The sequence below is a fragment of the Pelmatolapia mariae genome, linkage group LG9, assembly GCF_036321145.2.
Source record: "Pelmatolapia mariae isolate MD_Pm_ZW linkage group LG9, Pm_UMD_F_2, whole genome shotgun sequence".
Taxonomy (NCBI): Eukaryota; Metazoa; Chordata; class Actinopteri; order Cichliformes; family Cichlidae; genus Pelmatolapia; species Pelmatolapia mariae.
The window spans coordinates 99,783-122,246 of record NC_086235.1 but is presented as its reverse complement, the minus strand read 5'-3'; the positions used below and the strand labels follow the sequence as shown (position 1 = coordinate 122,246).

Below are 22,464 nucleotides of genomic sequence, written 5' to 3'. Positions count from 1 at the left end.
ATCTTTTGCTTTTAGCCGTACCACGGTCGAGGCTGGTTCATAGAGGCGATCGAGCATTTGCAGTCGTAGCGCCTAAGCTGTGGAATAATTTACCCCTACACATCAGACAGGCTCCCACTTTTAATCTTTTTAAATCTTATCTTAAAATGCATTTTTATTTACTGGCTTTTAATACAGCATGAGCGTTATGCTGTAGTTACGCCACAGCAACCGTGGCTCAGGGGGTTGGGAAGCACATCTGTAACCGGAAGGTCGCCGGTTCGATCCCCGGGCTCTCTGTCCTGGTCGTTGTGTCCTTGGGTAAGACACTTTACCTTACCGCCTACTGGTGTTGGCCAGAGGGGCCGATAGCGCGATATGGCAGCCTCGTTTAGGGCTGCCCAGACTGTTAGTCTGGGCAGCTGTGGCTGCAACTGTAGCTTGCCTCCACCAGTGTGTGAGAGTGAATAATTAGTGTAAAGCGCTTTGGGTGCCTTGAAAAGTGCTATATAAATCCAATCCATTATTATTTGTTAATTCATATTTGGTGTTTGCTATCAATACTCTAAGTTATTTTATTAGGTATGTTGTATTCTTGTACAGCACTTTGGTCAACGCCCCTGTTGTAATTAAATGTGCTATATAAATAAACTATTAATCTATTAAACTATTGCTGAACTATGAAATATTTTGGCTGCAGTGTATTTTTTGCATACAGGTATAACAGAATAGCTTTAGTGTTTTGTTTTTTTGTTTTGTTTTTTTTGTTTGTTTTTTTAAACTTGAGTATGAACTTATACAAAATGCAACAAGATGTTGAAAAAACAGTTTTATTGATTAAAAAATACACTATCGGATTCATATCTGTATCGGCAGATATCCAAATTTATGATATCAGTATCGGACATAAAAAAAAGTGGTATCGTGCCATCTCTAGTACTGATACGTGATCAGAATTATAATATTTCTGACTAAGGTAAAATTACCCCGATTCGAATCGAATCGGTTCTAGAAATCAGTGACGATACCCAGCCCTACTACAGAGGTATGAAAGACTTCAAAGACTTCAAAATAAAAGCCTGAACTCGTACTGATCAAATCTTTCAAAATAAAACAGAACAGTCAGAGAGAGCACGCACAGATGAGAATCAGGTGTCTCAGGACAGTCATGTGACCACAGGGGTGTGTGTGTGTGTGTGTGTGTGTGTGTGTGTGTGTGTGTGTGTGTGTGTGTGTGTAAGCTAGCAGCATACCACAGAGGAGCCAGGGTGTTAGCGTAGCTAGCATTGCTGACATTCCTGCTGTGGATCAGTGACGAGGACAAAGCAACAACATCCATCATGTGACAGCAGGTAACACACCTGAGTGTGCTCACAGCTACTTAACACACCTGGATCCATCTGAATTAAGCATTAGAGAGATGCACTGATACGGGGGTCAGATCAGGAGCCTTCCCATTAACAGGTGACTCAGAGATCTCAGGTGAGATTCTGAGTCATGTGACCATTTCCTTCCTGTCACTTCCTCTGGCTCCGTTCCACACTTTATTCAGGTGTTTATAACAAAACAAGGTCAGTGGGTGACAAACTGTGGACAGCACAGGTGAAACACTTTGCCCTCAGGACAGAGTCAGGGGACAAAGTGCCCTTCATGTTTCATCAGCACATTTCTGTTTACATTAATACTCTTCACAGTAAAAGTACCTGTGACTGAACCGCAAGTACACATATTAGTTGCAGTACTGAGTATATGAACTACATTCTATATTCTATTGTATGTAGCATTCTTTATATTTTGTATAGTATGTTATTCTGTTTATCTTATTCTATTCTATTCTTTTCTCTATTCTATTCTATTCTATTCTCTTTTTTCTCTTAATTGTTTACTGCTCTTTTACTTTCTGCTGTGAACAACAATGTCCCACGTGTGGGACTAATAAAGGTTTATCTTATTGCTGTTTCAGTACACTGCACATGACTTTCTACGTGGACTCGCTGTTTTATTTTGAAAACCTCTCCTCTCTTCTTGTTCTGAGTTCCTTTAAGAGTGTACAGGTATTTATAGCGCAAGGATATTTTATTTCCCGTTATACTGAAAAATTGGTGCTAATGAAAAGTCTGAGCACAGTCTGAGCAGTTGCTAAAGGAGATGAAGACACAAACACCTGACGTGCAAGAAAAACACCTCTGGTCTCCTTGTCCAGGTGTAAGAAACTGATGATCTAGAAGATTTAATGAGAGCTGGATTAAACAAGCATCATACCTTCCTGTGGTGCCTGCAAGCCTAATCATCTCTGTGAAGTTAGCTGTAGGATGGTGCACAACATTCTGCAGCTTAATACCTCAGAATTATGACTCCTGATGCTCACACACAAACGTATTAATATCTCTGATTGACAGAAGCCTTTACCTTCTCTAAATGTCTCCTTAAATCACAGTTATAGACACAAGTATCTGTGAATGACGGCTGATTCCTCAGATGTGTTTGAGTTTGCTCCCTCATGCCCTCCTGGGTCTAATCTCTCCAATGTTTCTATCTCTGTTTACGCAATCTGGATTAAATCTCCTAATCTGTTTCTCACTCAAACTACATCAAAGTCTGCCACAGGACCAAACACCACATGAGAAGAAAACCAGGCATCCTCACTCTTAATGACAGGTTTATGTTTTCAACACAAGTTCAGATGTCAGAGCTTTTGTGTATGTGCATCTGTGTGTGTCTGTGTGTGTGTCTGTGCGTGTGTGTCTGTGCGTGTGTGTGCGTGTGTGTGTGTGTGTGTGCGTGTGTGTGTGTGTGTCTGTGTGTGTGTCTGTGCGTGTGTGTCTGTGCGTGTGTGTGTGTGTGTGTGTCTGTGCGTGTGTGTGCGTGTGTGTGCGTGTGTGTGTGTGTGTGCGTGTGTGTGTGTGTGTGTGTGTGTGTCTGTGCGTGTGTGTCTGTGCATGCGTGTGTGTGAGTCACTAACTTAAGAAATGTTTCGGTTCATAGCTGTGACGCCACATTATCTGATCGCTCCCCCACCTCAGGTCTTGACTCGTCCCGTCAGTCTTCTTCTTCTTCTTCTTCTCTTCAAAGATAAACTTCAGCATAAACCGACTTCATTCTTCTTCATTCAACCACAAACACTTCCTGTTCTGCTGTCAGTGCTGAACTCGCACTGTCCTGTACCTGAACCTGAACCTGAACCTGGTCCTGTACACACAGTTAGAAATCGTTGTGTAAATCATTGAATTGCTCTTCACTGTCCGTCCTCTCGCTGAACCTGGGCCGTCTGCCCACCTGGGTTACCTGTGTTTAGTCTGCACTCGGGTGTCAACAGACAGACGCTGACTTTAATCTGACAGCTACAAAAGTAGCAACACTGACAGCAATCCCAAACTGACTCTGTTCATCTGGACGTAGCATCCACACTGAAGAATTAACGATGATGAGTGACGAAGCGTTTCTCCCTACATACAGGTGAACAGGACCCCAACCTTTGAGATTTACTTACCTGGATGACTGACTTTGCAGCATGACTGAAAACTTTACTCTGCTGCTCCTGTTGCCTGTTTTTTTTCCTTTCTTCTGTTGCTACAGTTGTTTTATTGAGTTGCTGTGTTTGCCGCTCTCTGTTGTTGCTTTGGTCAGAATACTTTATTAATTATGTGGTGACACATTCGCACAACTTGGAGTTGTTTGTTGTCACTATCACTTCTAAAGTTGCTCCCACTGTTGCAGTTCTTTCCTCGAGCACCATTGCTCCTGCTGCTTGTTGCTAAAGTTGCTGTTGTAATTCTTTGTTGCTGCTTTCTGTTGTTGCAAATCTGACTTTTTTTGCACAAATGCTTTCTGATGATGTCGTACTTCTTATTCAGTAGGTAACTCTTCGTTGCTCTGTGCTCTCCGTATAGTTTATGTTGCTTCCATTGGCCTTGCACTTTTCTCTGTCTAGTTTATGTTGCGTTGCAGCTCATTTTGTTCAACCCTCAGAAATAGTTGTTTGTTTTGAAGCCACTTCAAAGCTACCAGCATGTTGCCATGTTGCTGTGTTGCTGCTGGCGAGCAGCCTTCATGCCTACGTGATGTTTCTGTGAGTCTTGACAGCGAGAAGATGAAAAGATAAAGACAGACGGATGGAGGGAGGAGATAGAGGACAAGCACAGATTAAAAAGCAACAGGTACGACTGGTTTCATATAAACAATCACAGGACATTTCCCAGCATGCAACGCTCACACCTTAATGGACAGGTAAAACATGCTGATTGTCTGATTACAACTGTAGGAAGAGAAAATCACATTTCGGATCAATCTTTGTTGAATCTGAGTTTTCAGTGGCAAATTCAAATCTTTACAGATATATAACATGATGCATGTTGCATCCATCCATCGTCGACCTCTTATCAGGATCTCAGGGCAGCAGTCTGAGCAGTGACTCACTCTCGTAGCCAACTCCTCCAGTTCTTCTGTGGGGACACGAGGTGTTCCCAAACCAGTCGAGTTACAGTCTCCCCAGCATGTCCTCTGTTTGCTCCAGAGTCTCCCACAGGAAACTCCACGTCACCCAGGAGGCATCCCAAATGACCGCGCTCATCAGCCTTTCTCTGAGAGAGATCATTCAGTAATCATCCACTTTGTTCATATGAATCAAAAAATGTGAACCATTAAACAAAGAAGCACCGGAGACGCAACCATGTTCACTACTGTGAGTTGGGCGAGGTCCAAACAAACTGAGTAAATGTAAACTGTTGGGTCACAGAGGAGGGGCCTGAACAGAGTACTTTGTTAGCTTCATCCCACAGAGGATAAAGAGAAGATTTCCTGCATCACGTGACTCAACAAGAGACATGAAAGCCGCTCTCAGAAGGATCCTGCTGCAATCTTCTTATCTGTGTTTGACTCAGAATATCCTGATTCTTTTCCAGGAGCTTCAGTCATCATGAGGCCGAGCGATGCTATCACAGCGCAGGCAGATACACATCGGACCGGCACTGTCACGCCTTTTTAAGAAGACAGTACATTTGTGAGTCGTCCTCCACTGATAAGACTTCTCACGGCACCAACAACAGCCAAGAAACCGTAGGCAACAGTTCCACCACAGGCACATGGCAACACTACAGGCAACACGGGAAACATGGCAACAGCCCACATGTGTGCTGTAAACTGTAAAAGAGGAGCGCTGCATTCGTCTGCTTTGATAGTTTTTATCTTTCATCTTTGTTTTTTGCTTTTTTGCCTTTGAAGCTGATACGATTTTCACTTCTTTCTGCAGCAGACGACTGTTTATAGGGGCCGCCTCCATCATCAGCCTCCGTCGTCCCACCATCATCAGCTACACCTCCATCTTCTTCTTTTCCAGCTCCATCACAGTAATCCTTGAAACTGTACGTTGGTTTGGATTCAGATGGATTTCTCTCCTCAGCTCTGCTTCTCCATCTTTGAAATGTTTCTGGTTGTTTCTGCCTCTGTGACAGAAAAGACTCCAGGTTTTATTTTCTGTCCTTTCTTGGGACTCCCAAGAACACCCCGAGGTCAAATCTTCACACTCGGTGATCACTCCATCGCCATCATCGACCGAGTTAAAATCGACCGGCTCGTATTCTGTTTATCATCTGCATACTGTTGCTACAGCTGAAGGCCTGTTTGACATCACTGTGTCGGTGGCCCTCTCCTATTATTACCTACACAGAGTGTTGTCTCTGTTTGATATGATGCTGATGCACACGCCAAACTAAAGAGATGGACGCCACGGCATCACTAAATCAGAACAGTAACTAACAGAGACAGGAAGGCTGATGCAGAAGACCGACGGTCCGATGATGGGAAAAGACTGGACGGCGAAATGAGGCATTTTAATGTTAAACCCACACAGCAGCAGGGGTGGATCCACAGTTAGGCAAGTTATGCAGAAGTTATAGAATAGAATAGAATAGAATAGAATAGAATAGAATAGAATAGAACATGTACAACAAAACAGTTGGCGAGCTCCACACAGAAGTAAAGAAAATATATATGTATATATATATTACATCATATAATAGCAAACAGAAGGGAATACACAGTCTAGAGTGATTGGAGAGAAAAGTGCTTGGAAGCAGTGCAGAGGGACTTGGTCTGCGTATCGAGTCCATGTGTGAGTGTACTGAGTGATGAGGGTTAGTCAGACCACGGCTCAGATTGGTGAGGGGCGTAGTGTTAGTTAACAGTCCAAACGCCCCAGGGGAAGAGGCTGTGAGTCTGGAGGTGTGGGACGGGGTGGTGGGGAGGGGGGTAAGGGGTCACCTGTGATGGCCCTGGTTTAACCTGAGATAGGAACTTGTTCTTCATGTTAATAACTGACCTTCTGGTGTGGATGGACCATCTCTTGGCATACCTTCTTCATGTCATATGATGGTGTTTGTCTCTGCCCTCTGAAGACCCTCAAGTTTTTTTCAGGACAATCGAATCCTCAGGAAGCCAGAGAAGCGCCAGAGCGTCCAAATCACAGGATCGGTTTAAGATGACGAAGCAGCGAGACACACCCTTGCCGAGTATCTGTTTCAACTTGAATGGACTTCAAATTATGCACAAGTTTTTAAATTGTGTTGGTAGACCAAGTAAAACCAGAGTTTCCCTGAGTGCTGTTGCCATGTTTGCTACAGGAAGGAAAGGTTGAAAAAACAAGACTTTTTAAAGAGAGGATGCGTCCGAGCAAAAAACATGACACACTCTTCCTATTGGCTGAAAAATGCACTATGTCAGCCAATCAAAAAATGATATGGCAACATCTGGCCTTTGGTTGCTCAGTAAAAGAGGAAAGTTGTGTGTGTGATGCCAAATGCAAGCACAGTGATGTTCATAGCGAGCTTTGAGATGTGAGAGATAAGCGGAGTGCAGCATAGTTGTTCTGTGTCACCATCATCACATCATTATAAGTGAACTAGCCCGACTTCACAGATGTCATTGCTATATGTTCATTTACATCCAGAGCTGAACGTTCCAGTGTAGAAATCCCAGAGTCAGAACACGGATGCATCGGGAAGCCTGCACATTAAACTTTATTGTGACTCCTGGGAGAACAGCTGCACTCATCGTGCTATTGGAGTTGAAAGAATGACACAGAATCAGAAAGACTTTATTTATCCCCAAGGGGCAATTAACATACAACAGAGCAGCATGACGTTGAAGATAAGAAGAATAAGAACAGGCAATAAGAGTGAGATAACAAATACACAGAATATACAGTATGTACAGTTTTAAAATTACACAGTTTAAAATTAAAGTGAGTGACACGAGACCAAAGAAGCAGTTAAACCTACACCTGGTCCTGTTCGGCCAGACTTGTTGTTTCCTTGAATCTCTCAGAGGACGGTGTCGATTTAATGGGAACACAACGTTAAAATGGACCAGGTGAACCACAGCGACCCTCTAATGTACTTTAAAGTCTGGACAGGTTTCCCTGGCTCTAAGACGGTCGTTGGACGTTATTGTACAATAAGGTTATTCTTCTCGTTAACACGTCTTTCCTCATCCTGCCTCTGTCTCGCTCCATCTGTCTGTCTCTCTGTTGGGAATCACAACCATGTAGCATCAAATTGAAAACATCCATTAGCGTGGAGCCACATCAGAGTGGAGGTATCGGTGGATGGAGGGGTGGAGGGCACATGTGCCGTTGTTTGGAAAGGTATCTCATGTCAGCAGACGATGATTTATTTAGCAGAGAAGAAGTAGAAGAAGAAGAAGAGGAGGGATGAAATGATTTGCGTGTGAAAGAGCGGCGATGGGAATCAGCGGAGAGGAAGAAGAAAAAGAAGAAGATAAGGAGATAAGGAGACAGGATGAGGTGATTGTTGGGGAAAGGATAGAATTACACAGCTTGGGATTATCTGCACTCAGCCTCACCTGGTTTACAGGTGAGAGACAGGTGAGGCACCGGGTGACGAGTTGGCCACTCAGGAGACAGAAAGCTCTTGTGCAGGAATTCAACTATGCGGTGTTCCTCAGCAGAGATACGTTCAGCACAGGTTAATGTTACTTATCAATGACAAGTATTGATCAGAACACCAATGAACTACCTGAAAGCGCCAAACCTCCTGATTTCAAAGGGTTTTTTGGCACCATACAGGAGGAAAGACCTCAGGCTGCAAAAGTTCATGTTTCCTGCCTGTCTCCATCAATCATCCTCCGATTATTGAGCCATAAAGTCTGCAAAGATGTTCAGGCAGCTGCTTTTCAGCGTCTCGGTCCAACTGATGACAGTGACAGACCAAACATGGCTGCTGGCGGGTGCAGATATTTGGTTTATTCAGGGTTAGGGGCAGAGACGAGGCCTCGCTCAGCTGGACCAACCAAAGGTCATCTGTGAGCAGAAGAAGTATCACCCAGAGTGTGTGTGTGTGTGTGTGTGTGTGTGTGTGTGTGTGTGTGTGTGTGTGTGTGTGTAACGTGAGCATTTGGATGAGTATTGTCAGACTCGGCACCTTCACATAAATATATCACAGGTGAGGATGATGAAGATCGTGGCCTAGTGTCTGCTTGAAGAAGATCCCGCTTGTGGAAACATTGTTTGCTCACCTGGTACTTAAGGTGCAGAAAATCCTCTTATATTTATATCTTATATCTTTACATTTTAACGTTCAAATCTCTTTGATGTGAAAATCATCATCGTCATCCTACTGGAGAATAGTTTTAACTCTAACCTCTGTGTACAGCATTATAATGTGAGTGTGTTTTCTTTTAGAAGGTTGTTGGACAGAAACAGAGTTTTGATATCTCAGTTTCAGATTTGTTATGGAGTAATCTGCAGGACTGTACTGTGAGTGTGTGTGCCGGGATCAGACTGGGTGGCTCCGCCGCCTGCCAGACTCTGAACATAATCATCCACTGATGGATGTTAGCGTAAACTGAAGGCAGGTAACAAGTGAGCTGAGGAATGAGCGATCGTAATGGATCGTAGTGAAAAGAGGAAGGTGAGGCGGTCGAAAAGCGTCTGCGAGGACATAAAGGTTCACCGTGAGGACAGCTCAGTGAGTCCTGTCCCGACGTGCTCTTGTCAAAACAACATTTATTACTCAGACCGAAACCCGCAGACGTCCAAACAGCGGCGCTTTGATCCTGTGCTGCAGGGTGCTCACTATGAGGCTCGGAGCCCACAAGGGGTCCTTCTGACAGTGGTCTCAGTGATGACTTCACATCCATGTTGCTGAATGAAGCTGGACTCACTAAAGGCCGCCTTCACCTGTGCACCAGACTTACCTGTGACTCGGAAACATCTGTGGCAGTTTTAGATGTTAATTCGTCATCCTGTTAAACTTTCCTCTAAATAAGCTCTGAGATCAGCAAACTCAGAGGAAGAAAGTCCTGCTAACATCCAATATTAATATTCCTGAGAACATCTGCCTGAATTAGCGTGAACTGTACTGAGGACGAGCCAGCAGGCAGCTGTGAGTCGCTGTGTGACAGACGCTGATAACTTCATGGTGTCGTCTCCTTTCCAAGGTCATTGTGACAAAACTGTGTAACCTTGAACCGACTCTGGTACAGGTAGACCCCTGGTTGCCTAGGTAACCCTTCAATGTAATAACTACACTCTCATGTCAGTCAACAGTATCCTTCGCTCCCAATGCCAATGGCTTCAGTTTCTCGCCTACTGGTTGTCTGGGTTATTTTGTCTGTTGTTGATGAAGGTTACTCACATTTGGTCTGCTGTGCAGTCACTGCTTTACACTGTCTCAGCATCCATTTGAAAACACAGTTTTATTTATGCGGTTTTAATTCAGCACAACAGTCCCTCTGAAGGTTTCTACTGCCAGGTAAAGTCCCTGCAACACCACAGCTGATTCACTCTGCCCTGAATCAGCTCATTGCTTTTTTAAATTCACAATCTGTTTTATTTTATAGTTAGCACAGTCTCACACTAAAGCCATAGGAACCATTTTTATCTCTTTTTTCAAGGTCATATTTCAAACTAAACCACGTTTGTCCAAACCTAACGAGGACTTTAGAAAGGGTCAAAAACAAAGCAGCATCATTTCCCCATCAGACTCAGACTACAGTCACTGTGTGAGTGGCAAACCTTGGACAAGAGTGAGCAGAAATCATGAACAACTGTCTTCAGATTGTGAAATGAGGGACTGGTGCGTCTAACATTCACACACATTGATGGACCCGCTCTACCACCTGAGCTGCAGCCACACTATCAAAGAACCAGCAATGAATACATCAAATGTTGACACTGTGATGAGAAATATGATCTAGTTTTTTATATCGATAGATACTTTATTGATTCACAAGGGAAATCTAATAAAGGGTCTGATGATGTGTACTTTAGTCGATATTGTGTGTTGCTGATTGAGAGCCTGCTCATTTAACCCCTGTCAGATCTTAAAGGGCCATTCCACCAGTTTGTTTCATACTGTTAAAGACATGAGTGTGGGTTTGACTTCAGAATGAATCAAGAAACAGCAGAGTGTGAAGATCAGCTGCTTTAATGTGTCACTTCAACAGGCTCAGATCTCCTCAGTGAAACGTCGTTTGTTCCTCCAGCTTCAGGAAAAGGCAGTGGCTTTAACAGATTGAATAAATACTCCAAGTGCATCCAGGTCGTTATGATTTCTGATTGCAGAGTGTTTAAAAGTCTCTCACATGAAAAACTTCAAGTGAAAGTCTTTTCAGACTTTTTAGTTCTACTTTATTTATATATGTTTGGATCCAGCTCTGCTTTCAGTCACATCTCAGGGTCTTCCTCGGCACACAGAGACACTTATAGTTCAGTTTTGATCTTTGACGTCGCCCTTTGATGCAGCCCTCTGTTTTCAGATGCTCACAGAAATTTGTTCCAGTGAAACTAATAAAATGTTCTTAAAAATATGAAACATGATTAAATGAGTTTTGAAATAAAGGAAATCCAGTCCAACAAACAGTGGGACGTGTGCGCTGGTTATTCAGTAATGAATCTCAGTCTGCTGATGGAGCCAAATGTTCTCATTCTGATGTGATGACTTCCTGTGCTCACTGCCTCAGTTTAATTCTGTGACTCTATAGCTTACATAGATGAGATGGGATCTATATAGGTTATACAATCTATGACTATATCTGTTTCATCAATATGATGTCATATGATATTTAATGATATATAATTACAGATATAGAGTGTAAAAACCCAGCAATAAACCAAGTGTTCAGAGCAGTGAGCATCCTGAGCTTTAGACTGTTAGGCTCTGTTATTAGAAACTTTGGCCAAAGTTGATGTGAAGACTATCCATCGAAATACGAACGTGTGTTTTGTGGTGAAAACATAAAACCTTCTGCTTAAATATGCTGCACAGTTTGTTGTGCCTTGACTAGATTTTGGAGATTACCAAGTAATCAGCGTGTCAGCCTGTTTCAGGAAATATCAGAAAGTTGAAAGATAATAAATAATATACACAGTATTTTAATGATTTGTGTTGTTTTTCTTTTGTGAGAAGCACCTAGAGGGTGAGCTCCAGGAACACCAGCCCAGTAACAGGATACTGGTGGCAAATATTCCCATTTGCCTGAGTGCTGTATTCAGAGTTCCTCCCCTGAACGTCCCCAGAGGTGATTCTCTGACGTCCGATGTGAAAAAGATCATTGTTTGATAGTGAATTTTTCCAGAAAGTCTCTCAGGGACCAAAACCTGGGTTCAGACTGATCCTCTTGGCACCTGAATGGTCCAGTGATACTAGCAGCCATAGGAAGTTTGCCCCTAGTCAGTAGGTTGTTGCCATCTCTGTTGGCAGCAGCAGTACTTGCAGTAGTAGCGGCAGTGGTAACAGTGATGGATGTATTGCTCCCTCAGTAGTCGTCGTAGCGGTACGTGTTGGGGTACGAGTAGCGGTAGTCATAGCCGTCAGCCCGTTCGGTTTTGGTCTGAAGAGGCTCAGGCTGGAAAGATAGAGACTTGATGACTCCACCCGACTCCTCTGTCACCTTCACCTCGGTGGAGTACGAGGATGAGGAGGGGTCGTCTAGTAAGGAGGAGCAGCCAGGAAGGCCAGCAGGTTTGGAGGGAGCGCAGGGCTGGTAAGAGGGCAGGCCGACAGAGGGTTTGGGACACGACTGGTAAGGAGGGAGGGCAGCAGGAGGCTTCGGACACGGTTGATAGGAGACCTGAGGAGTAGCACAGGAGGTGATAATGTGACAACGACATTATTTACAGGTGAAACAGATATTCAGGCTTCTTCGTCAGCCAATTGTTTTCAGTTTACAGTGAAATACACAAGGTCAACCATGTGCAGGTCCAACTACAAAACACCTATCTCATACCTGACTCTTACGCATGTCTCCTGCAGGTTCTACAAGTTCAGACACACCTCAGGTTTTGAGGGCTGCTCACCTTGGTTGTCGTTGTGATGATGGTCTGCAGCGCTGCTGGTGAACCTGGGGTGTTGCTGGCATAACGGCAAGGGTACTCGGTGCTGTAGTAATGGTGGTTGTCACTGTAGGGGGCAGAGTTCTTCAGCAGTTCTTTCCATCCAGAAGGGGTCTTTGTCTGGGGGTCAAAGGAGGTGGAGGACGAGGAGAGAGGAGCTGACGATGGAGACGAGGAGGACGAGGAACCCAGGACCGGGGCCACTCTGCACAGAAACCAGAGTCTGGTTTAAACCTCTGAAACTTTACATGTCATTTATGGTGCATTTTATTATTTTTACACTACCGGAAACAGTTTTGAGGAATATCTGAAGCTAACCTAGGGTCGCAAAGGTCAGAGGTTACAGGATATGAAGGTGAGGTCAGGTATCCTTGGAAGTCATATCCGGGCCTGCTCATATAAAGCCTGGGATTGGCTGGTTTCTGAAGTGTTGGTGCGCTCTCTCCCAGTGCATTGTGGGGGTTGTAGTAGGGTTCTGGGCTTTGAAATGCTGGGTAATGCTGAGGGAAGTTCGGTTCAATGAAGGAAATCCTATCTGTTGGTTCAACGCAGGAGAGGAGCGCAGGGCCAAGAGCCTAAAGGGAAAATTTCAGGGAAACTCTAAGTAAACGGCAAAGATGTGAACAAACAGCTGTTATTGTTTGTGGCTTATTGGTAGCAACCTGTGTTTCAATGAGTCGTCTCTTTGGTGTGAATGGAGGTGAGTTGACTCGTCTCTTTATTGAACTCCTTCTGGCTTCAGTCTCTGATTTGGACTCTGGTCTGGGATGATCATGAACGCCTTTTGCCTGGAGGACAATAATAGTAACAACAAATTCACAAAAATGTCATTTAGATAAATAGATACATAAATAAAAACACTGAATTTGATTTGTACCCTAATTTTGACAGCTGTGGTTTAAACCTGTTTAAAACGGTTCTGAATGAAATGTGATGAAAATCATTGTTTCATGATAAACAGAACAAAAACAACACATCAGTGTTTCATCATTTGACAAATGATTTTGGAGAATCTGAAAAAACTTGTAGACACGAAAAGGCTGCGGTGTTCAGAGGGTTGACGAAGACCCGATGAAGCCCTTTGATAACTGCTTTATTCAAATATGTTGCAGTTACTTTTAAACCAAACACAAAATGAGCAAATATTTCTTATTAGATATCATTTAAATATTTATTCATGTTTAAATATTTTAAATACATTTTTTTTTCACTGACACAGTGTTACAGCTAGAAAACCAGTTGTGCTGATAATCAACCTGGAAGAAAATGGCCTTTCCATCGACTCTCCAGAAGTTGGTGACAGGGTAACCACTGTGACCACGGCATGGGAGCAGCTCCAGAGCAGCATTGCAATTCGGACAAAGCTTCTCTGAAACACACAAGAAAAATAAACTGGTCAGGTGAATGTGAACACAGGTGAGGAAGTCCTGAGAAGGCTTTGGTCCAGGCTCTTCTTACTCTGCTGCTTCTGCCGGGCTTTGTCACAGATGGCAGGTCGAAGCTGAAGTCTGGATCCGTCAGGTAGCGTGCAGCCTCGAGAACAAACCACCACACCTAAACACGATTTCTTCAAGATCTGACAGTTGTGGTTGTTGGTGTTTCTCATTGCCCAGCCAGACAGATGTCTCTGAGCATTCTTATCTTCAGCTGCAAAACAAAATCCACCAAACAGTGACTTTTAGACCACTGAGCAATTATATTTCCCTATTTAATCATTTCATGGTTCTTATGGTGTATATTTTAAAATGTATTCAACCAACTGCAACATCTCATTGGTTACCCACAGCCAATCAAGACAGAAACAGCTTTAGTGAAGGTTACAAATGATTCTGCTAGACCTCAGTGCAGCGTTCGATACTGTCAACCATAATATCCTATTAGAGTGATTAGAACATGCTGTAGGTATGCAGGTACTGCACTGCAGTGGTTTGTATCATATCTATCTAATAGACTCCAATTTGTGCATTTAAATGGAGAGTCCTCTTCACACACTGAGGTTAATTATGGAGTTCCACAGGGTTCAGTGCTAGGACCAATTCTGTTTACATTATACATGCTTCCCTTAGGCAGCATCATTAGAAGACATAGGAAAATAACTCAAAATGTTAGAAATATTCCAGTGATAGAAAATCAGCACTGCTCATTGTTAACCTTCAAAACCCACTAGGTTACTTTTAAAAATACAACGCTGTCAAAAGCGTTCATTTCACACTCAGAGGAGTGGACCCATTTGGACACTTTCTAGTGTTAATTTAACACTGGAGATTTTGGCCTCTGGAGAACTTTGAGACATGTTGAGGAGGTCATTTAGCCATTTAAACCAGCTGTGTTTGATCAAGGACACATCTAAACCCTGCAGGACAGTTGGACATCCCTGCTGTAGGGTCTCTATTCTACAACATAAAACTCATGAATTTGGCAGTATATTGGTAAAAAAAATTAACTAAACTGAACTTAAATGCTTTTTATTTATTTGTTGCTACGGTGAGTCGTGACTTTCTTTCTCTGGTCATGCACTTAACTCAGCTAACTGAACAAACTCCTGTTATTATGTTTTGAGTAATTACCCAAACACTGCAGCATCTGGTGCTTTACCACCATCTTTTTTGTTTTTTATGTTTATGACATTTTAAAACAATTTCACAATAATAACACACATATTTTGACATGTAATCATGCTCTCTAAAACAAATAACTGAAAAGATCTAATAAAGTTTACAAATCATTAAAGCTGAGTGGGAATCAACCTATAGGCTCATAAATCTTCACGTCACGTCTGTTATGTTTGGACAGAATTTAAAAAAAAAAACCCAAAAATTAAGAAACCCTGAGCAAAAAGTTTCTCACCGCTGTAAATGTACCGAACGTAACCGTCTGTCCACTCCTGGAACGGGTCAAACTGCTTCGTGTCCTGCAGACAGACGAACACACACACGGGTAAGACTTTGAAGCTCTGACTCAATGCGCTTTATGTATTTATTGTTGCTATGTCGATATAATAATGAAAATAAAGACGACATTATGAGTCAAAGGTCGCCGCTACACAGGAATAGATTACTGCAGTGATCGATCAGCTGATGACGGTGTGACGCACCGATGCCCTCACACTGAAACAGACCTGAACGCTGTGTGAAATGTACGGTGGCCCTGAGAAAACACACGTGCTTACCGATGTTGGTAAATCTTTGTCTGATTCCGACAAATATGAATAGATATGTGAGCGTTATCAGTAAAGCGTGAAACGTTTATCTTTAACAAAGAAAAACGCCACACTCAATCATTCAGTCACTTTGTGTCGACAGTCAGGAAACACAAAAACACTGAAAACGACCTTAAATACATAAAAACATTCAGTTACATCATTTCACTCAGTCAAAGAAGGAACCGCACATTTTAAAGTCGTTTTATTTCCACGTTACACTGGAGACACGTCTCGGCTCATTGCCGTGGTGGGAACACGTCGGTGCCCTCGCGGCTGAAACACGCGGCTTACTGAGCAGACCTCACATCACGGGGCAGAAGCCAGCTCCAGTCTGACCAGCACCAACCTGCTGCTTATTATTGTCCTCACTGGGAGGGTTTCTCCAACAAAGTCTTCCCTCGGCTTCAGGGAGCAGCGACTTCACACCACGGCCCGTTCCACGGAGTTGCACTCGTGTTTAATTTGAAACAGCGGCCGGTTTATATCTCCAGAGTCCAGTCTTAGGACGTCCAGTCAGAGACATCAGAGGATCATAGTGGACCAAACCCAGGAGACCAGAGACGAGAGCCCGGTACATGAACCAGCCCACGGCGCTTTAAGCGGAGGAGCCCAGATTAAAAACGGCTGGTTCAGTGCGATCGTGGAAAATCCTCCGCACAGATTTTCACACAGCTCTCCAAAAGGCGATTCTTTTGATCACTTTGAGTTAAATGTAGATGATGAGTGTAAAATCAACCTTTTATTTACTGAAATAATTAATGATTATTTATGTCTATTTATATCTATTAATGTCTCACACAAAGCACCGCAGCAATTTCCTAATGTTGCAAATCTGCTCAACGTTTGGCAATAAGACGCTTCTTGATTCTGATTCGTACAAACAAAAACGTTTCATTTGACCCGATTCGTGAAATGTAATCTCATTACTTATAATTATTTGGGCGTAAATATTTCTGGAGCAAGTTTTGAATTTCTTGTCAGGCAGTGAATTAACAAACAACCAAACCCCGTTTCCACGTGACCCGAAACCATTCGGGAACCATTCTGACCCACGTCCAAGTCCAGGATCATGACACGGACAGCCGGCTGGGAGTCAGGCTGTGAAGCCAGATAAAGTCTAGTCCAGGCCGGGGCCCTCAGCGGCCTCTGAACCACACTTTTTATCCCGCATCAGCTCCATCATTTAAATTTAATCTGAAAAATCAGCTCTGAATGTAAAAGCTGTGTAATGACAGAGCAGGGTCCCGGATCGATCACAGATATCGATCAGCGTGGGAGCTGTGTGCGATGTTTTGGTTTCACTGGAAACAAAAATATACAAACCAGTTTTTTCTGTTTGAGCAACAACAGAGCGGAGAGCCGAGTCAGCGCGGGTCACACGAACCTTCACGTAACCTTCAAACAACCTCCAGAAAACCAGAAAAACAGCGAGTCAAAGAGCGGAGAGCCGAGTCACACGGCGGCTTCACGTAACCTTCAAATAACCTCCACAAAACCTCTGACTCTGCAGCGCTCTGTAGGAATGTGGGAAACTTTCACGCGTGACACATTCTCCTGATTCAAACCACTGAACTGAAGTAACAATACAAATATTATTTATTATCAGTAATAATTATTGATTATTATTACCAAATTAATGAAAATGTGTTTGTGAAGGCTCGTCTGTGTGGATCTGCGCATGTCATGAAAAAATAAATAAAAATAAAAACGTGTCTAAAAAAAACACCTGCAGGAGAAAAATGATTTTATTCAACGGGAAATTTTTACATTCATTACATTAAAATGAACTGAAATATAATCTGTTCTGCTTGTTCTTAAATGTGGGATGTTTCAGTCCGCTCTCTCTCTCTCTCTCTCTCTCTCTCTCTCTCTCTCTCTCTCACACACACACACACACACACACACACACACACACACACTACAAATAAATGTCTTTATTTAATTAAATCCTCTGAAGAGTTTGTTTAAATATAGTTTTATTGAATAAGATACAGAAGAACGTGTTTAATGACGTGAAAGTGACCGATTATCGATAACTCATCAACAATCAAACTTTCAAAGACTCGACCTGTGAATGTAAATAAAAACAAATCTATGGTTTGATTATTGATCAAACACGTTCATATGTTCCATACAAGGGAGAAAAATCCAGAAACTACAAACAAACATTTTCTCGATGCAGAACAGCTGATTTCAATATTATGTTTTTATTTTGTAACCTTTTAAACTTCGACCTCTGCCCTCCTCTAATTCCTCATACACGACTGAGTGTTTGTAATGTCAGTTACTGCATTATATATTCATTATAGATTATTAGTTAATTATCGATAATTACGTGCATCCGGAATGAACGTGGTTTCGCGCTGGGATGTGTCAAAGCTTCCATCCATGTAAATCACACACTGGACAGTTTTCTTTAGACCATCTCACAAAATCAAAATAAATAAAATAAGAAACATTTGTTTAGTTGCTCACTTTGATTTCTGTAGACTTATAAATTCAATTAACCTCCTAAGACCCGAACTCTTCCACGGCATGCATTTTTAATTTCTCTTTGATATTTGGACATATTGGGGCCCGATGAATGTAAAAAAGAAGAATTTCCAGAAATTACCTTATTTTTGTTTTTAAGAAAAATAAGAGCCACATATGAGGATATTCGTTTAAAATTTTGATAGAACAGTAGCAGTGTAATGTCCTTGTAAGTGGATATCAGGCACTTGTAGAGCAAAATTGAGTATTTTGGTCTAAATAACCCAAAATGTGATGTCTACATATGTGGACGCCAGGTCCTAGGAGGTTAATGTTATAATATAATAAGCAGTGTCTACGCTCTTATTAATGAACGAATTCCTTTTTATTGTGACACATATATGTGTGTGCAAATATTCTGCATGAACAAGTTGTTTTTCAGATATTTGTTTAGTTTTTCAAAGCTTATTTTTAAACGTGGATATTTGGGTTTGTCACTTTGTGCTCGCTCACACTCTCAGACCTGCTGCTCTTTCACATTTTTATTTTGTTTCATTTTTTTCGTTTTATTTTCTCGAAAGAAAAAATCAAACTAAATTCAAACACTTTTTTTCAATTTAATTTGAGCTCCAGATGTGACCGACAATTCTCTAGATGTGGCCTGTAATTAACAAACTCGGATTATTTCTATGCAAATTAAAAAAAAATCTGACTTTAATTTTATTTTCGTGTTTTGTTTTGTTTTTCCTGTTTGTTTCTTTTCGCCGCATTTGTGCTCGGAGCAGATCAAACTGTGGCCCTGACTCCCTGCTCCTCCAGACTCCGTTCATTTTCTGTCTAATTTAAGCTTCCTTCTGATTTCCTCTCAATCTTTTTTTTATTGATTAGATTTAAAATCAATAAAGGATGACTGGGATCACGTGGTACCTGGGGCAGCTTGGGGTCATTGATGTCCCACGTTAACTTCATCCCGACGGAACACACGCAGTCCGCCTCCTCGCGCTCCTCGGCACGGGACATCCTCCTGCCGCTGGCGGGCCTGACCCTGTCCTCTTCGGCTCTCCGGTGGTTCTTTCGAAATCAAAGAATTAGAATCTGAGCCAAATTAAAAGTTTTCAAACCTCTTTTCAAACCGGAAGTCCGCAGGTGAAATAAAACATTCAAAATGATCCGCGCGACTCCGGACAGCGCGTGCAGCTCTGTAGAGGACTCAGGTAGAAGTGAGAGGACAGGTGAGAGAGTCACGAACCTGCGGAGGTAGGGAGGGAGGGGGAGGGGGTGTATACAGGTGAGAGAGGAAGAAAAACTAAAAATACAAACGAGACAAAAACAAGTGTGCAGCCTCGTGACGATCACCAATAATCAATCAATGCTCTGGACAACAGCCACATTAATAACAACAGCTGTTTATTATTCTTATTAATTCTTTTTCTTCTAAATAAATAAGCTGATTTTTAAAAATCTGTCCGTGTGTGTGTGTGTGTCTGTGTGTTGTGTAAACACGTCAGTGTTTCTCCAAAAACAAACAAATTCATTAGTCATCTATTAGAGGACACACCTGACGACCTGCTCACCTGTGCGTCCGCCTCCGTGTGTGTGTGTGTGTGTCTGTGTGTGTGTGTGTGTGAGAGAGACTTTTGCTGTTTCTCATTAAAACACAGGATTTTTGAATTAAAGTTGATTTTTAAGATTTTTCTGAATTTTATTTACAATTTTTTTGTGAGAATCTCAAAGTACACGAAAAAACAGCTTATATTCCTTCGCGTGTCGGAACTACTTTCTCTGTGATGAGTTAATGACCTCCAGCTGTGCGCGCTCCCGTCACATCAGAAGCTGAGGGAGGAAGAGGAGACGCGATGGTAAACTCACGGTTTGATATGATCACTGATCAATAAGTCACGGATCGATTGGAAGTATATTTATAAACTTTGGTTTGTTGTTTCCCTGCTCGATTTATGAAACTCCGAAAACTGCAGTGCGTCATAGATCAGGGTGATGGCGTCACACAATAGGAATCAATAACGCTTCTATATCGATACAAAATGGTTTTTAACTTTAAAAACGTGTTTAACAGCAGCTTCTGCGGGTGTTTCTGTTATTTTGTCCACCCTGTGCCACACAGTCCAGCCTGTACTGCCCTCTGCTGTCTGTCACCGATCGTTTTTCATTTAAACTGGGAGCAAACAAACGTCTGACTCTTAAATCAGAGTGAATGTCAGTGGAGTCTGGTACAGGGAGCACACTTTGTGTCTGATGGTTTTACACACCTGCGTCTCCCTGTCGCTCAGTTCGAGGTTCAGGTGGAGGACTGTATGCTCCGTGGAGACGTGTCCCACCTGGCTTCTCTGCTCTACTATGAAGGACTGACCAGCAGCACCCTCACCCGGCTGGACCAGCTGGTTACCAAGGTAAGGGGGCAGCTGTTTGTTCTCTATGCATGACTATCAGACAGGAGTTCTCCATGTTCACCACAACTGTTCACTAAAGCTTTAAAAGTTTATGCATTTAACAAAAACCTTCACCACCAGGGGGCAGTGTCTGCCCACACAGTGTTGGTGTGTTGACCTGTGCCATTAGAAACCACCTGATGCAGTGCCTGTCCTGAGGTCAGGGTGGTGCAACAGTTGGTGCTGTTACAGGCGGAAGGTTAAACGTCCTGTTTGGGCCAAGCTGACCACCACGTTGCCATTCAGGTGCACCTGCCTGTCACCTGGTGACAGGTTAGATCAAAGTGAACATAAAGCTGCTGTAGAGCTCAGGCATCATCTTATCCTCCTGTTACAGTTTTTAAAAAACGATGAAGTTTAAACAATGAACAGAAAGGTAAATGATGTCATTTACCTTTAACAAGTCACGTGACCTCAGGATGTTTTCAGTGATTGGCTGAAAATCATTGGCCAGAACGAAGTCAGACGGAGCATGCTCCTCAGTCTGTGTGCTAAATGAAATGGGCTTTTGTGTTGATGCCTCTGAGAGCGCCTGGCTTTGGGACTAAATATCTGTATGATAAGTTCATATTTCGTACCAGCTGACGTGGAAAGTCCACTGATTACATTTAGTTTTATCCATGTTAAAGCGAGCGCTCCGAAACGTTTCCAAGCAGCCATAAAGACCCAACGAGTTCCTCTGGAGGATAACATGTTCATAATCAAAGTTTCATGTCAAAGTATTCCATGTGGAGGTGTTTGAGTCACACTGTTGTACGTAAACGTCTGGCCTACCTGACGTTAAAAGGCCTCAGCGTGCCTCTGTGGTACTTTTTAGTTGGTTTGTAGTAGGTTTGTGTTCTTTATGCTGCTGTTTGTGTAACGCCTGTTCCACTGCAGGATCAATAAAGCATCAGTGATGTGAGCATGACTGAGTCTTACCACACACCTGTTTGCTTGCTTGTTAGGAGCTGCGTGATTCTGGTTTCAGCAGAGCTGTGCTTGTCTTGAAGTCTTTGGGGATTCTGGCAGAGAACAAAGAAGACCTGCAGATGCTCATCGGTCATGGACTGACTGCTAAAGTAATCTGTCTAAATTCGTCAGAATAAATCGGGTCAGATGTCACGCGTCACATTGCCTTCATGTTGTTGTTTGCCTTTTAGGCATTGATGTGGTTTGAAGCAGTCTGTGAACAGCTGACTTCTGACTCCCAGAGAATCTCCAGCCCCCTGCTGAATCTCACTGAGGAGTTCTTTGACTTCTTCCTGGTGAGAACATTTCTCTACCCTGAGGGCTATAACTGTGGAACCTAACACGTGTTAGCTCGCTGTGTCGATAAGGCCAATATTGTTTTACCTGTTGAATCGCCATGGTAACAGATGATAAACATCTCACCTGGGACTTATTCTACAAAGTGAGTTTAACATACCCAGGGTTTTTTATCTGGGTCCACTTGACACTAGCAGTCACCATAAACTGTTAAGCTGGTTATCAACTCGCTGAGTTCACACCCTGCATGCTGACATTAAAGGTGGTGTTGGCAGCATCTTATCAATCTGAAAGGAATGGCTTATATGACTTGATGTAGCTCATTGTTTTGCACAGAAAATTATTTCTATCCACTGGTGATTAAAAATCTATAAACAACATGAATAAAATGCAACAGTGTTGTAAAAAGTAGCAGAATGTTGCAGAGAGGTCTCGATGCATGCTCAATCATCCAGGTAAGGAAATCCCAAAAGGCTGATTCTGGACGTAGTACAGTTTAGAGTGTTGGGGAATGGCTGTGATTACAGCATTGTAAGATGGTGAAAGAAGAAACTGACCTCACAGCCCATTGTGCTGCTAGTTTCAGTTTCAGATTGTGTCCAAGGTTGGGCAAACTTGCAGTCAGCTGACACTGAAGAAGTCACCTGACGATGATGAAACGTTTGTCCCACTAAAATGTCCAGATGAACAGAATCAACCTTTTGGGATTACAGAAATGGGTTCATCTGGTGATTTGGTGGTAAAATGCAGTACTGCTGATTATTTCA

The 22,464-nt window shown here is 42.7% G+C and overlaps 1 protein-coding gene across 1 annotated transcript; it reads right to left on the bottom strand.

Moving 5' to 3' along the window:
• Positions 1-11,751: 11,751 nt before the first annotated feature.
• gcm2 (glial cells missing transcription factor 2) lies at positions 11,752-19,022 on the bottom strand. Its single transcript, XM_063484364.1, has 8 exons — positions 18,930-19,022; positions 15,176-15,239; positions 13,787-13,975; positions 13,585-13,697; positions 12,991-13,116; positions 12,647-12,903; positions 12,293-12,533; positions 11,752-12,066 (listed from the first exon to the last, which is right to left on the bottom strand). The coding sequence occupies exons 1-8, from the start codon at positions 19,020-19,022 to the stop codon at positions 11,752-11,754; spliced, it is 1,398 nt and encodes a 465-aa protein (XP_063340434.1).
• Between the last annotated feature and the right edge of the window lie 3,442 nt (positions 19,023-22,464).

Excerpts from the sequence above, each read along its gene's own strand:
- gcm2 (XM_063484364.1), bottom strand. The coding sequence starts at position 19,022 with ATGTCCCGTGCCGAGGAGCGCGAGGAGGCGGACTGCGTGTGTTCCGTC. Across the intron at positions 13,976-15,175 it reads CGTTCGGTACATTTACAGCG|CTGAAGATAAGAATGCTCAG; the intron begins GTGAGAAACTTT and ends TTTGTTTTGCAG. Across the intron at positions 13,117-13,584 it reads GAAAGGCCATTTTCTTCCAG|GCAAAAGGCGTTCATGATCA; the intron begins GTTGATTATCAG and ends ATTGTCCTCCAG.